We start from the raw sequence: 16,098 nt of genomic DNA, 5'->3' as shown, positions 1-16,098 counted from the left end.
ACGGCAGGAACTAATTTGGTGATATGTTTGCTAGAAATGGACTTTTTACCGTACGCGTTTTATCGAAATACTGTATACATGTACTTTATTTCTTTTTGATAAATATTTGGCAAGTCTTGCCAAAACAAAAATTAACTCTTAATTTCAATGTAACTTTGTCATTTATATTAATTTTTATTTTTAAAAAAAAAATAGATTATATCGTAAAATATATTTAAATTGTGCAACTTTGTATGTTTAAATGCCCTTTGGGGCCCTTGATTGAGAAATAAAAATATCTTGTATCTTGTACGACTTCGGTTTCAGGCCTACGCTTGACCTAATGTGAATTAAAATTATTTACGGGTACATTGCCATTTTTTAAAAAAGACGATTCAATTTTATTAGTTACGGTCGATTGTTCCATGCTATGCTATTGTTTACGAAAAATGTTTGTAGTAGATTTAAAAAAAAAACACGGAATTTTTTATATATATATTATAATAAATTATTTATATTATGACATTCAGATTCCTCATAAATTAAAGTATATACATGTTTTTAATGACGAGCTTAATTCTACATTAGAGAGATGCGTTGCGTCTTTCTTTTTCATGTCTGACTCAGTGTTTTTTTATCTAGAGAAAGGGGGAGAGAGATAGAGAGAGAGAGAGGTTATCATCAACAAAAAATGCTTCCTTTGCCTCGATCCAGAATTTTCATGGTCAAAAAGTCTGTACACGCACTTTAAGCCTATCTGACTTGTTAGGGAAGGCATGTTTTGCCCATAAAATAATAAATATGATAGGAAGTTTTAAAGGTGTGTTATGACAAGAAAAGTTGACAGCATTAATAAAACAAATGCAAAAATGCAGTAAATTATTTCAGGTACGAGTGTACGCAAAACATTGTTTAAGAGTTAAATGTACTCAAAAATATACATTGCACGTGAATTATAGTATTTGTCTTTAAAATCCGTGTACATTCACGCAAGCCATATAGTAAATATGCAGTCTGATTAAATTCAACCCTTCACTATCTCCGATTTATTTTGATTGTTGCAAGAAGGTCTTTTATAAACGACAATCAAAATAGAAGGATTCAGTGAAGGTTTTCCTTTCATCTGAAGGATAAATAATTGTGTTGATCTTCTAAACTTTTAAATTTTGCATTATGTACATCGGTGAATGTCTTGCACACCATGCAAGTAAACTCATTCCGATTAAAACATTTTTTTTCAGTGTGATATAAACTGACATATAAATATTTAAATTGTGTGATACAACCCGAGTACATTAGGGGTAATCCAGGACAGTAGACATAATTCCCCCGAGATATGACACTCGTGGTATTTTGGCAGTCATATCATTGCACCTATATATACTGTGTATGAATTTGATACAGGAGTATCATACTGCACTAACCTCAGAATCAGACTAAGGGATAGTAACCCCACTATGATTCATTGAGGGGGTACAGAAATACAGAGACAAAATTGTAAACACGTGGTACATAAATAAGAACCGCCCCCGCGCCCACCTGCATGTTATATTTATTTACCACGTACTACTCTATTTACCCCATTCAGTTAAGTATCTATACATTGTCTGTAGCCTATAGAAATTAACACGTATATTCTGAACAAAGGCAGCGATCCCCAGAGGGAAGTTTTGTGTCAAAAACGTTTTCCAATACTTGATCATTCCGTCCGTATATCGATCTGCTCCATTTTACTTTTGTAACGTATAGTGGTTAATGCACAAAATCCAGTGAACATGAAGCGTTTAGATGTACATATCTTTTTTCTGTTTCTTGTGGCCTTGGAAATTATTGTGATGGATGGTGAGTAATAATTTTCTTTCATTTTATGAACCTTTCTCAAAATTTTTTTAATTCCTCCTTTGCCACACATTTTCTGTTTTAAATTTTAGTTCTGAATTAGTATCTAACAAGGCAGCTTCTATAACATGAATCTTTCTTTAGTCTTAATCTTATATTGGGGAAACTAATTTTTTTATATGAATAATTTTGTAAGGCTTAATTAATTTTGATTTCCATTAAGAATTTACTTTTTTAAACTCGATTCGTCAAATGAAAGTTCTGCAGCTCCGATATCTAGTTTTCCTTTCTTCAACTTTTCAAAGACGAATGATTTTGAGACTTGTATAGATTCTTGCAGAATGTGCCGACATTGTAGATCTCTCAACAAAATTAAAAAAAAAACGAAATTGTATTACGTATGTACGTATGTATAGTATATAGTATAGGGAATTAATAAGGTCGCCGAAATGTATCCAAGAAATGGATAAGCCAGGGTGGTAAAACAATTAATTAAAAAAATAGAATTGGAAAAGGGAAGTAAAATATCGCACAGTGAGTGTTTATTTGGAGAAATCTATATCGTTTAGTCTGAACGAGCAAGATATCTCCTGAATCAAAGAAGACAGGGCATCTGTGTTCTTTTGTTTGTATGACTCAGACAATGGCATTATTCCTGGAAGTCGGCCTTTACACCCTAGCTTACGTCAATCTCTGGGACTGTCTGCGAAATATTTCCTTCTTTTTGGCGGAAAATCATAGACTTGCCATATAATTCACGAGTACAGAAGCACTCATTGTGAATTCACCGTAAAATTTCCAAAACTTTGGTGAAAGTGATATTTAATATTACCCAGAAACGTTTGATTGTTAAGTTTGTAATAATTTTGATCAAGTTGGCAAACATTTCAAAGAGACCGATCGGGTTTTTAGTGTGTTTGCAGAAATTGGACTGCGTTCGGTAGAAGTCAATCTTTAAGCCCCCCTGATTTTTGACGTGAAATCGATCGTAGTTCTTGGCGGGACATTAAGTTCTATTGTCTGAGATCATCAGAATTATTCTCCCGGGGTCGATTCCTGGTAATTGTCGAAAATTGCGCTAACTGGTATAGATATTCCCAAGCCATTTGTGCAGGAAAAATTCGTCATATCATAGTATATGTAACTATTCATTCTCAAAGTGTGCACTGTACTCGTCATATCAATGTCAGTTCGTTCGATGTTGATAACAAGTTAACAATTTTTGTTGTTTATTTTTTTAGAAATAGAGAGCAACAATGGCTTTTAATCGCTTCATTTTATTATGTGTTTATACTAATATGTGTAAAAAAAAATTCAAAGACATAATGAAACCGTAAAGTGAATATTCATATTATCTTCTTAAAAGAATTACTAGTAGCTTAAATCAAAGTGATTGAAATATAACAATGTTTAACCTTGTACAGAACCTTTGGACATGTGTAATTAAATGAAATGAAATTATAGTGTTACTTAATGAATTCTTTTAAATTCAAATTAATATATTTTGCTTTGCAGCACAATTTACATGTTTCCGAAAATACAGAGAAAAACGAGGAAAAGAATTTTGTAAAGGACCACTGAAAAACAGGAGGAAATTCTCTACACCAGAAAAATGCTGCGCCAAAAAAGGCAAAGGATTTGCTGTTTCAGTGGTAAATAAAAAAAATCATTATTTGTATTTTTTAAAAAGACTTTCTCCTTTGATAAGGTTCCATTTTATTGTGTTTATAAATTGAATATTTAATGTACATCAATCTTAAAATTTAATAGGTTAAAGCTGGGGGAAGAAATAAATATCAATGCACACCATGTAGTGATCTGCTAAAGACAACCCCAGCCCCGACTCTACCACCTACACCTGAAATTACCACAGGTAAGTGTAGATCGAAGTTCATTGTCTGTATTATCGCTTACTCCCCAACTCTCACACCTGAAATTACTACCGGTACAGTGAAGATCCGAAGTGCGTACCCTTTTCCATTTCCGACAGCCCCCCCCCCCCCCTCAAGCACCACAGCTAAACCATATTTTGAATATCAAATTCTTGAAATAGTTATCCCTTTTTGCTGCTGACTATTTATAACGTTTAAATGCTTGTTGTTATATATATATGTACGTATTTACCGGTTTTTTTTTTGACCTATAAATGTGCAGTTTTTGCATTGTCTAGACCGCAGAGATCACTGGTGCATGATGCAGATTTCATATGCAACTGTTTCCCAAAAATCAACCTATCGACTGGAACGAATTCAAAATAGAAAGAACTACGAACGATAGTATTGTTCTCCCGCCTACCTCTAAGTCAATTTTCAAAAGTTAACATATTTGAATGATTTTCAAAATTTTTTATAGATATTTATATGAATTTTCATAAAACGTTTCTTTTTTGGGATACCAAAGTGAGATAACTGTATAATTTTGGTAAAACTTGTGTTTTTCACTATGGAAATCAACGGAAAACGGAAAATATTTTTAAAACATCTTCCCCCCCCCCCCCCCCCCCCGTGAAACAAAAATTCCTTTTTACAGATTATATGGACTGTCATTTTACAAATTTATGCCAAAGCTTTTTGTGTTTCACTGGGGGGAACATATGTTTGTAGACAAAACAACGAAAAAATGCTGCTTTTTCACCAATTTTAAAGCTATTTACAACTAAATAATTGTATTTTATTAATTTATATGTTTTATTTATTTGCGTAAAACATAAGAAAAGACATGAGATACATTTTATCATATTTAAGACTATTTCAAAATATGGTGATTCTTGAAAGTCCGATTTCACTAGAAAATATCGTCTACCCCCCTTTTTTCAAGATCTGGAATTAATGATAATTTACTAAACTAGAGCTGGAATTAAAATGATCAATCAATTACCATAGAACTGTTCTTTGTATTAAACAAAGATTTAATGGCCAAATTGCCATTAATATTGATTTTAATGGGTGCAAAATGTAGGCGGGAATTAAGAGTTAGAGTTCGTAGTTCTTTATGGCTCTTCTCAAACACTGTAATTTACAATCAAAATAGGTCAAAAATATATACCGATCCAGGCATCTATTTTTTGTTTGTATCATCTGTCCTTATTTAAATCATATCAATAGACCCTAAGCAGTAAGATTTTTCTACTATTTTACAGAACTACCTGAGTGGGGCCGATGGAACCCTTGTAGCGTGACGTGTGGATACGGGTGGCGGAACAGATACAGGAAATGCGATGACTGTGATAAGAATCACTTCAACTACGTCCAGTCCGAGCCCTGCCTCGATAACTTCTACTGCCCGAGTGAGTTACATACAACACTTAAAAGACAGGATGATATTCGAAATGTTTACTTTTATCAATAAACGAGGCGGAAAGGTTCATTAAGGGCATTCCATGATCAATTTGTGCCAAATTATATTTCTTTTTGAACAATTTAATATAGAGTCTAACGGTTAAAGCAAAAAGGAAGATAAATAACATCTTATAAGATTCTAGTTTAATATTATTAAAGATTGCTTCCACTTCCATTACCAGACGGTTTGACGCCCATCTTTTACCGATGTTGTCTGAATGCACGCAATAGTTATATAATGGCTTTGAAAATGATTTTGCAACATGACATTTTTATGCAGCGGAAACAATATCCTCACATAACATTTTAGTACTCCTTTTTTTCAAATGACATTTATAGCGATTACGTATAGTGTTATAAACATGCACATGTCATATATAGTAGACCTTTCAGCCAATTAAATTGCTATACTGACCTTGACCTTTTTCTAGTGGATGGTAACTGGGGTAACTGGATGGGGTGGAGTCAGTGCTCAGCTGATTGTGGGGGCGGGACCCGTACCAGGGTTCGACGTTGTAACTATCCGCCACCAACACACGGAGGCAAAAATTGCCCCGGGCTGAGAGTCAAAGAGGAACCATGTAACGAGGACCCATGCAAAGGTAATCCCCCAAATCAATTTATTTTTGGAATTGTGATTACAATTCCTGGTTTGGATAGGCAACAAGTTCTGCTTGCAAGTATTTGTTTAGAACGGATGCACTGACTTAATATATCGAGAATCCAAAACTGCATCATATATTATGATTGAAATATGATATAGTTATATAGACAGCATCATAGATTAATAAAATACAGAAAATATATATTGTTAAAAAATTAAGTATATAGAACTTCATGATCAGTATTGGCTTGAAGCTAATTAACAAGATGCGGCATGTTATTCATTGGTAACAACTATGTATGTAATTTGTTGAAAATGAAATGGGTACTATTTGTGCTCCCAGAAGGTGTGATCGGTCGGCCAAACTTGTTTTTCTTAAGACCGTATACCATCTGTTTCCATGTTCCGTGTTTTGTACTGTTCGAGTTTCATATTGATTGCAAGATTTATGAGTTTGATTAAAGTTCTTTGTCTTTGCCTTTTTAGCTCACCTGAGCTGAAAGCTCAAGTGAGCTTTTCTGATCACATTTTGTCCATTTTCTGTCTGTTTTTCTGTCAAATGTCTTTCTGTCCGTCTGTAAACTTTTCACATTTTCGTTCTTCTCAAGAACCAATTGAATACAATTTCAACCAAACTTGCCACAAAGCATCCTTGGGTGAACGGAATTCAAGTTTGTTCAAATGAAGGGCCACGCCCTCATTCAAGGGGAGATAATTGGGAATTAATGAAAATTTGGTGGTATGTTTTAAAAATCTTCTTCTCAAATATGAACCACTGTGCCAGGAAAGATGAAACTTATGTTTGAAACATCCTCAGGTAGTGTAGATTCAGAGTTTGTTCAAATCATGACCCCCTTGGATAGGACGAAATAAAAATGGCCGACCAAAGTTTTACATAGAAATATATAGAACAAATCTTTAAAAATCTTCTTCTCAAGAACTACTGGGCCAGGGAAGCTGAAACTTTTGTGAAAGCATCCATGGGTGATGTAGATATTAAATTGTTAATATCATGACCTCCGGGGGTAGGGCGGGGCCAAAATGGTCGACCACAGTTTTACATAGAAATATTTAGGAAAATTCTTAAAAAATCTTCTTCTCAAGAATAGCAAAGGCATTAATGGTCATATTTATATGAAAGCATCCTCAGGTAGTGTAGATTCAAGTTTGTTCAAATCATGACTCCCGGGGGTAGGGCGAGGCCAAAATGGCCGACCAAAGTTTTACATAGAAATATATAGGAAAATTCTTTAAAAATCTTCTTCTATATAGGAAAAATAGCAAAGCCATGATTAGTCATATTTATATGGAAGCATCCTCAGGTAGTGTAGATTCAAGTTTGTTCAAATCATGACCCCCGGGGGTAGGGCGGGGCCAAAATGGCAGACCACAGTTTTACATAAAAATATACAGGAAAATTCTTTAAAAATCTTCCTCTCAACAATAGCAAAGCCATAACTGATCATATTTATATATGGAAGCATTTCAGGTAGTGTAGATTACAAGTTTTTTTTAAATCATGACCCCTGGGGGTAGGGCGGGGCCACAATATATCAGACCACAATTTTACATATATTATATAGAAATTCTTAGTTATAAATCTTCTCAATAATAGCAAAGCCATAATTGAAAATATATATTGTTAAAAAATTCAAGTATGTTCAAATCATGACCCCCGTATTGGCTTGAAGCCAAAATGGCAAGATGCACAGTTTTACATAGAAATATATGGGAAAATTCTTTAAAAATCATCTTCTCAAGAATAGCAAAGCCATGACTGGTCATGGGACTATTTTTGGATTTAAACTTTTCAATAATAAACCAGTTGCTACTTTTTCCTAGCCACAGTGCTCAGGTGAGCGATGTGGCCCATGGGCCTCTTGTTTGTACATGTAGATGGTATTGCGAAAATGAGACTTGCATATACTCTATTGGACTGATGTTTCATTGCTTGGTAAAATATATTGAAGCAATTTTTTCGAGACTTCTGGTATAATGGTAGATTTTTTCACACTGAGCGTTTTGATAATTGATTCGGTTCATTGATACGCTGATAAAAAGAGAACTTTCAATGAGTGTACTATTCCTTTATTAGTTTATGAGTTTGTCAATGTGTTATTTCTTTTTTATAAGATTTTATCCTACAAGCTAATTAATTATTGTCAGCATTTTACTTTTAAAATACAATTTATTGGTAAATTATTTAATAAAGCATATAAGCAGCAACGAGAACAATGACTGAGTGGTGGGATTAAAGCAAGTACACGTCCAATTTGAACGTTACTTACCCTAGTTATGAACAGTTCTTTTTAAAAATACATACGTTATTAAAAATTGATCACATTCATTAATTACAAATATTTTATAAGCTAAGTATTTATTCTAATTAAAGTTGACGGAAATTGGGGAGCTTGGTCACAATTCACTCTGTGTAGCGCCACTTGTGGGTCAGGAACGATGGTGAGAACGAGGAAATGTGACGACCCGCCGGCTCAATTTGGAGGAAAAGAGTGTAAAGGGGTGCCGTACCAGGAAAAACGCTGTAAAAACAGAAACTGTCCGCGTAAGGAAATAAAGTGTTTTAAAAAGATAAATTCAAAATAGCAAAAAACTATAATTATAGTGAATGCTAGTATCATTCATATTTCCTTGATGTTTAGATTTTCCCTTGTGAAAATTTTAAAATATAAATTCACTATTTTTATAATTTAATAGTGTACAAATTAAAAAAAATATATATAAATTATATATAAATCTATTAAGGATCATTGTTTGATTGTGTATTTACGTTTGTATCCTTTCAGTGCACGGTGGATGGTCTCTATGGGGGCCTTGGAGTGAGTGTTCCGTCACGTGTGACACGGGAATGGTGACGCGTACGCGCACGTGCGACAGTCCGCGTCCTCTGTTTGGTGGGCGAGAATGTGATGGATCCGCCACAGATACCAGGGACTGCACTGCTAACAAACAATGCCCAGGTATAACTGCTTGTTTGGTATATCTTATTTTAGTACAACGACGAATGTTGAAATAAGAAATATAAAAACAACACTTATTGTTTTACTTGTATCATAATATACAATTTTACAAGTCGTTGAAATGAAAATGCTATTAGTACACCAGTTTTCAATCTGCTTTTTTTCTAGTACATGGCGGTTGGACATCGTGGACAACACAAGGAAGGTGTAACGCGCCTCGTTGTGAAAGCGGAACTACAATTCGTTCGCGCAGCTGCACTAATCCCCGACCACGACATGGCGGCCGCCCGTGTGTTGGTCGGTCCTACAGCCGGGAACCCTGTGTAAATGACGAGAATTGTCCCAGTAAGACATGAATGTTGTCTTTGCTGTTGTACTTTTTGTTATATTGTGGTGCTGAGTAGATAAATCCACAAACTGTTGTTATTTTTTAGATTTATTTTCTAACTTTTGTATGATTGTTGTTTGCTGTTATTATATTTTTAAAAGAATAAATCATTTCTATTAAAACATTCTTTATTATCTTGTAATTGTCCATTCCCTTCCTTCCACATGTTGAATAATTGTTACAGTTTTGTGTTGTTGTAAATTGATTGACACTAAGAACTTTTGTTACTGCTTATGTAGGATACTGATATGCTTGAGTTAATAGTGTTTCTGGTAACAAGCTCTAATAACAAAGAACATCGAAAATGGGTGACTTTGTGTGCCAAAAAGGTCAAGTGGTTAAAAAGAATGACTTTTGAATAGAACCTTTTTAAATTGATTGCTGTTAAATTTGTCAAAACATTCTTCGTGAATTCAAGCATCTGACATATTAATTTCCTTACATGTACATACTCCTTTACCAGTTTAAAAATATAAAATTGAAAACATTGGTGGATAATCTTGAGCATCAAACGCTTTTTTTCAACTTAATGAAAAAGTAAATGCACAAAAACAAATATTAGCATTTTTTATTCAAAGTCCAAAGTTCTTTCAATAAAAACTTTTTCAGTAAATACAATTTATCATGATAAACACTACACTTTTTCATGAAATTGATAGTCAATTATTTATACACTGAATTGACGAGTTTTCTGTTGTTTCCCGATCATGACAAGGAGCACACACAACGGGTGTAACCTGTCGGCAGGGAATGCTCACTCCATGGCTCCTGATCTGATGTTTTGGAGGTCCGTGTTTGCTCTGCTCATGTTTTGTATTGTTTTATGGAATTTGATCTTGAATATTATTTGTTATCTCCATATAATTTACATTTAAAATGTAATTTCTGAGATATCCTTTAAATGGAAATTCATTGATACAAAACATGGTGAAAATAATAACATGCTGTAATCACATTATATTTATGGCTTCTCTGTCACAAACCATTCAGATGAATGAATAACATACTTTATAAATTATTTGTTTCACCAATTTGACAATTCATTTGTAGAAAGTTCTTGAAAACTTGCGTTTACTTGCTTCATAGTACAACAGTATAAATTCTCGAGGTGATGTATACTCAATACCAAATAACCCCAAGGAACTTTAACGTATCAAAGTTTATCAAAATCACTTACATCAATATCAACACATACTAAGTACAACCTTTTAACACTTTATACAACATGCAGGTACTGTAGGTTACAGTCCACGATTTCTAATTTCAAACATAGCTATTTTTTGAAAAATATAAAAACAAATCTTGTAAATTTATTTACTTAAATGCCACTGGTCATTTGCAAAATAATTTTAAAAAACTTCTGATTGAAAACACAAGTAATCCGAAGTTTATGTAAACAAGATACTTATCTGGTTCACAAAACTTCCCTAGTTTTTGGAATTTCAAGTCTTCAACAATGGGTATTATTTTCAGACCCTTTTTGTATTCATATGAAGCAAAACTTTCTCAAAAATCTTCTTCATTATGATCCTTCGTTGAAATGATATACAGTATCCTTTTGAACTATATATTAAAGATATTACAAAGATTGACATTTATTTCTTTTTTGGATTTTGTATTAGAGAAGACAATGGTGTCACTACAACAAAACTAATGATAAACAAGTAGACCCCAACTTTTCTATCGTTAACACCCTTTATTTATGTAGAAACAATAATCACTTACAATGGAGTTTGTCTCCAAGTAGTCCATACTCTACATATGGCCAGTGCAAACTATTGCAAATGAGTTGATTTCAAAGGACATAATTAGATGGAATAACCTTGTCAGCAAATATAATCCATCGTGAAGTCCAATGTTGACTTACGTTTTTCATTTAAATTATTTGACCCTCCGTCCATCCACTGGTTTTTGTTTTCCTGATCAATAACAACAAAAACACGTATATGCAACATGTGTAAGCGATGGTCAGGGGACGCTTACTTCTTCAAGGTACCTTATCCCTTGCTCCTCTACTGCCCTGGAAGTACATGTTTGCTTTAGTACAAATTTCTGTTTTTGAACAGACCTTTGAATTTGATTACTACTTTTTTCTTAAATTTCATCATGTTCATTGCATAAGTTAATGCAAGTTAAATGCCACTGACTACCATTTTACCATTACCATTAATTGAAGCAATACCAGACCTCTAATTCGTCAGAAGTGGATCAGGTTCCATGGAAGAGTAAGCATCCCCTGTCAAATTCAAGGTGTGCTGGTTATCTTTATCGAATAGGGTATCACTGAAAAAAATTTCGCTGTCCATTGTTTCAAAATAATTATAAAGGACCTACAGTGCCTTCTCTGTGATGTTTTACATTTTCTTGATATATCAGTATTTTTGCATCTGGATACCCTAGGCAATGTAAATTATATAACAAAAGAGCCCTTTTTAAGATGCAAGAACTTGTAACCAATCCTTTTGTATAAATTATGCAATAAAACATGTTCTAAACAAAAACAAAAGATCAATTTCTTTTGATCCAGGCATGAACAGAGCCTTTGCTACTATATGCCATCAAGATGTTATTCAAGCTGACTGTAACAAATATATAAGGACTATACCAGTTCTTGGGAATGATGTCTACAATATTTAAAATAGAAGAATATCTTCTTATTATTAATCACATTTCTGCAAGGATTGTATTGTTAGCCACAACTACAAGTATGTCTTCCATTTGTTTTCGCAAAGATGCTAACTTATGTTATCCATTATTAATGCATCCTTTGGAACAACACGGAGATTATTCAGAAAGTATTTTGAATGCATTTTGACATTTGCTTCTATAAATGTAAACTGAAATTTTAATACTGGTATTTTGTGATTGGCTGTCTAACCTACTTTAAGATCATTCTGATTTTACATGAAATTTATGAAGATAACGGACACTATTCAAGCTCGAATGTCCATTTGACAATATAAATCAGATGCAGACCAAACACGAACCTTTAAAACATCAGAGATGGGATCAGATACCATGGATTATGCTATCAGTATATTTGCTCATTTTTTAGAGGCGGGCGAGTGGTGTAGCTGGAATGAATGGTCACAATGTACCGCCACTTGCACGGGACTTAACTCCATGCAGGTCCGCCAGAGGTCGTGTCAATGCCCTGGTCCACAAGCAGGAGGCAGCGAATGTGATGGCGAGTTATATTTCCTTTAACTAATATATGTCTTATCACATTATACATTTATTGCAATCAATTTATTTTTAAGAGTAACGTGCATTTTTGTTGCTATCGCCTATGAGATCTTTCAAATCTGTTTGCTATCATTATGTATTCCTTTCTATACAACACATAGAATTTATTTTTTCAAATAAACTGTTACATGTGAAAAATCAAAATTTATGTATGACTGAAGTTCTAATGGGACTTTAAAAGAACTATAAAACTGACTTTTGTTTTGAAAATTATTTATACCTGGTAAGCCGGTTACCTTCATTGATCTATTTCTGATTTTTTTCCCTTTTAAGGAAGCAAATATGAAGCTCGAGAGTGTGTGAATGTGAAACCATGTAATCCTTACGGAGCATTCCTAGGTCGACGTAAGTACTAGTATGTCTCACGATCTTAAATTCTAAGGTTCGATATATGATTTAGAATACTTGCAGTTAATGCTTCTACATGTATCTATATCCCTTTAACTTAACTCAAGCTAATGAGTCGTATACTTAAGTTTGTAATTTATACAGAGCACTCAAAAACAAAACAAAAAGATCGGACAAATTGACCAAATCATCGCACAAGACAACTTAAAGATCTGACAAGTTGACATAATTATCTGACGGAGAGGGGGAGAATATGCCTACTTATAACCATGAAAAATCGGGCATTTCACAAAAAATGTTTTTTCTCTCCATTCAGAATTTTGTAACCACGAGCCATCATATTATAAAAGATTTACACTGTACTTGAAATATTTTGCAGGAGGCGAGGAAACGTACAGTTCTGAAGTGAATAAAACAGAAAATGCTGACAACTCAAAGAAGGCAATGTTATAACTATTATATATTGATAGAGAACTAGACGCCTTTTTACTAATCAGCAGATAAGCATGAAACATGACGTTTTTGTTAATTTGCAACAAATGCTTTTTGTAATCAATCACATTATGGTAAATGGAAGATTAGAGGCAATGATCACATATTTATGAATAATAGTGATTTACAAGACCTTGACTGTTCTTATTAACCATCTAATTACATGAATTGTTTATGTATTTTATAGGATGTTGACATCATTGCTTCGTAGTATACAGTTAAGGAAATTGAGAACAGTAAACCACATTTAAAACTGTTTTCGAAGAAAAGGGAATTTGAATCGAAATATAAGTATCTGCTTTGATGCGGAGTTGCCGATAGGAAAAAAAAAAGATTTTATCAAAGGGAAGGAATCGACGAAGAGAGACTTGAATCCACGCTTTCCAAAATTTTAACACAATATATTTACAAAACTGATTGTAAAAGTAGATCTCTGTGAAGAAAGAATCTACGAGTTCAGAGACCCACAATTACTATATATAAAAAAAATCATGTTTATCTTTGAAAATATGTTGTTATTGTAAATGTTTTGTGTTTTTCTATGGTTAATATTATGTTAGGAAAGCTTTTGACATCTTTACAGTCTATATATTTAATTTATTTTTTATATCTTAACTTTGTATGCGGAAGTTTTTACTACCTATCACTAATTTCCTGTAATTATCTTTCAGTTCAACATTTTAGAATATAAATAAGATTATTACAATGAAATCATTTTCAATTCACATAGGCCAGTAGAAGTCAAACACAAAGAAAAATCTTTTTGATAAATACCTTTCATATCCTTCCAGTCGATGTCGGTATGGTATTACTTTTATATATTTATTATACAGTTACTGTAGCTCTGTGATCTCGTCTAATTTTTTTTCAGTAAGCAATTATGTATAGAAAGGATTTTAATGTGGCTTTTTGGACATAATTTTGTACAGAATAAACAATATGTTAAATATATTCGAGTATTTCTTTTGAACACAATTTACTTTTTTCCAATCCGGAATTTTGTAAAATAGCATGACAAAAAGCTAGCTTGGAGAATTCCACTGAATGTGATATCACGTGTCAAAGTGATGATATTTAATTAAGTGTTTTATCTTCGACTTTTTGGAATCAAGTTCTATGTAAATATTTAGGTAAAAGGTGAAAATGAGGAAGAGTGATTATTCTAAAAGGATCTCAAAATACATATATACTCTCTCTCTCTCTCTCTCTCTCTCTCTCTCTCTCTATATATATATATATATATATAAATTTTGTCACACACACACACCCCAGTTGACACACACACACACACACACACACACACACATCAAAGTTCTCTCTCTCTCTCTCTCTCTCTCTCTCTCTCTCTCTCTACTCTCTCTCTCTCTCTCTCGTGGACAAGTATATATATATATATATATATATATATATATACACAGCAAATTTCATAAATATATGCATAAATAAACAAATTATGTGATTTTATGCCATGTATTGTATCACCTTACGGCGCATGGATTATAACGTCAAAGTGTTTAAAACGGCGTCACGTTTTATCTTTGCTGAAAATGAAGTTGGATGAGTCCGACTTAAATTTAGGAATTTCATTGATAAACATTCTTTAGTCTCTATAAACAGTCGAAGAACCAATTGGAACCCTTATGTGATCTTCTGAAGATTTATCAGTAAGTTACGGACAATATTCTCACCATCATTCAACTAAAAGAAAATCTCATATCGGCGGTCTACTGTGACAGAGTCTTTTGCTATTACATTAGGAGATTGTCATGTTTTTATATAAGGGACAAAACTTCGCTAAGAAAACTCCTATTTCATTTGTATACTTAAAATATGGCGATATTTTTATAATCTTTTTTCCTCTATGGTCATTTCAAGTCTCTAAAGGTGTCATTACAACATCGAATCAAAACGGAAATGCTCTCCGGTGCGCCGTAACGTCATAAAACGTCGCCATTTTTCGTGTGTTGTGTTTACCACTTTCCCATCTCGAATGCTCGAGAAACTGCCAAAAATTAACCAAATGCCTTAAAATTTTTACAAAGACTACAAAATTGATTGTGGAATTGAATTAGGATAATTTTAATCCAAATCTTATGTATTAAAAACTTTTATTTTGAATTCAAACTTGTGTATTTTTTAATAAAGCCTTGGTTTTTTTATCCGTGCGCCGTAGGACAATACCCCGTGCACATTCAAGCATAATAAAATCTTTATTATCAAAAAAAATTATTATGCACTTATATATGATAAATAAACATTTACTGAAATTTTCAGCTAAGTGCGCCCATTACTTTTCGAGAAAAACGCTTTGTCTACGATTTTACGGGACAACCCTCGTATAATCTGTTATGACTTCTTATAAATTAATAATGACTGGCGTTTTTTTTTCATAATAATTGTAAGTCCATTACTTATATACTGAATTGACGACGGTTTTTCCATTATTTCCCGATTATGACAAGGAGCACACGGCGGGTGTGACTGGTCGGCAGGGGATGCTCACTTCTCCATGGCCCCTGATCCCACCTCTTATATTTTGGAGGTCTATACGTGTTTTCTCAGCTCCAGTTTTGTATGGTTTTATGGGCCTTTGATCTTAAATACTCTTCGTTTTCTCCATATGTTTCATTTCAGATATATGTTTTATTGTATCAGGGTAGTTTCACAAAATTCAAATCGTATTTTCTGCAAGATGGAATGCATTCCCACATTTATATCGACTTTAAAAAGTATCGATATGACAATAATGATTTAAGCATGAAAGTTAAAGGTATCTAAGTAGTTAGCCCGACACACATAATAATATTGTATGCATAATAGTTAAATTGATATAGATATCCAACATGTACACATGTACATGAGAAACGTTTGCAAAATATTTTCTAT

The 16,098-nt window shown here is 33.2% G+C and overlaps 1 protein-coding gene across 2 annotated transcripts; it reads left to right on the top strand.

Annotated features, from left to right (window-relative positions):
* The first annotated feature begins 1,538 nt into the window (after positions 1–1,538).
* On the top strand, positions 1,539–14,161 carry LOC134268297 (properdin-like). Of its 2 annotated transcripts, none has more exons than XM_062750540.1 (12): positions 1,539–1,821; positions 3,334–3,470; positions 3,589–3,691; positions 4,958–5,104; positions 5,588–5,758; positions 8,153–8,323; positions 8,565–8,738; positions 8,907–9,083; positions 12,182–12,313; positions 12,646–12,717; positions 13,100–13,161; positions 13,400–14,161. In XM_062750540.1, the coding sequence occupies exons 1-12, from the start codon at positions 1,755–1,757 to the stop codon at positions 13,421–13,423; spliced, it is 1,437 nt and encodes a 478-aa protein (XP_062606524.1). In that variant the 5' UTR covers positions 1,539–1,754; the 3' UTR covers positions 13,424–14,161. The 2 variants fall into 2 exon arrangements, with proteins under 2 accessions (XP_062606524.1, XP_062606523.1); XM_062750539.1 differs by having other exon boundaries at positions 12,182–12,317; positions 12,650–12,717.
* Positions 14,162–16,098: the final 1,937 nt, after the last annotated feature.

This window comes from Saccostrea cucullata, unplaced genomic scaffold (genome assembly GCF_032062105.1).
Source record: "Saccostrea cucullata isolate Sc308-1 unplaced genomic scaffold, CSIRO_AGI_Scuc_v1 ctg612, whole genome shotgun sequence".
NCBI lineage: Eukaryota > Metazoa > Mollusca > Bivalvia > Ostreida > Ostreidae > Saccostrea > Saccostrea cuccullata.
This window is presented reverse-complemented; position numbering and strand designations above follow the sequence as displayed.

Bases quoted from the DNA above. Each gene is read 5' to 3' on its own strand.
- LOC134268297 (XM_062750540.1), top strand. From the start codon at position 1,755: ATGAAGCGTTTAGATGTACATATCTTTTTTCTGTTTCTTGTGGCCTTG. The intron at 3,471-3,588 runs GTAAATAAAAAA...AAAATTTAATAG, and splicing joins AAGGATTTGCTGTTTCAGTG to GTTAAAGCTGGGGGAAGAAA. The intron at 12,314-12,645 runs GCGAGTTATATT...TTCCCTTTTAAG, and splicing joins AGGAGGCAGCGAATGTGATG to GAAGCAAATATGAAGCTCGA.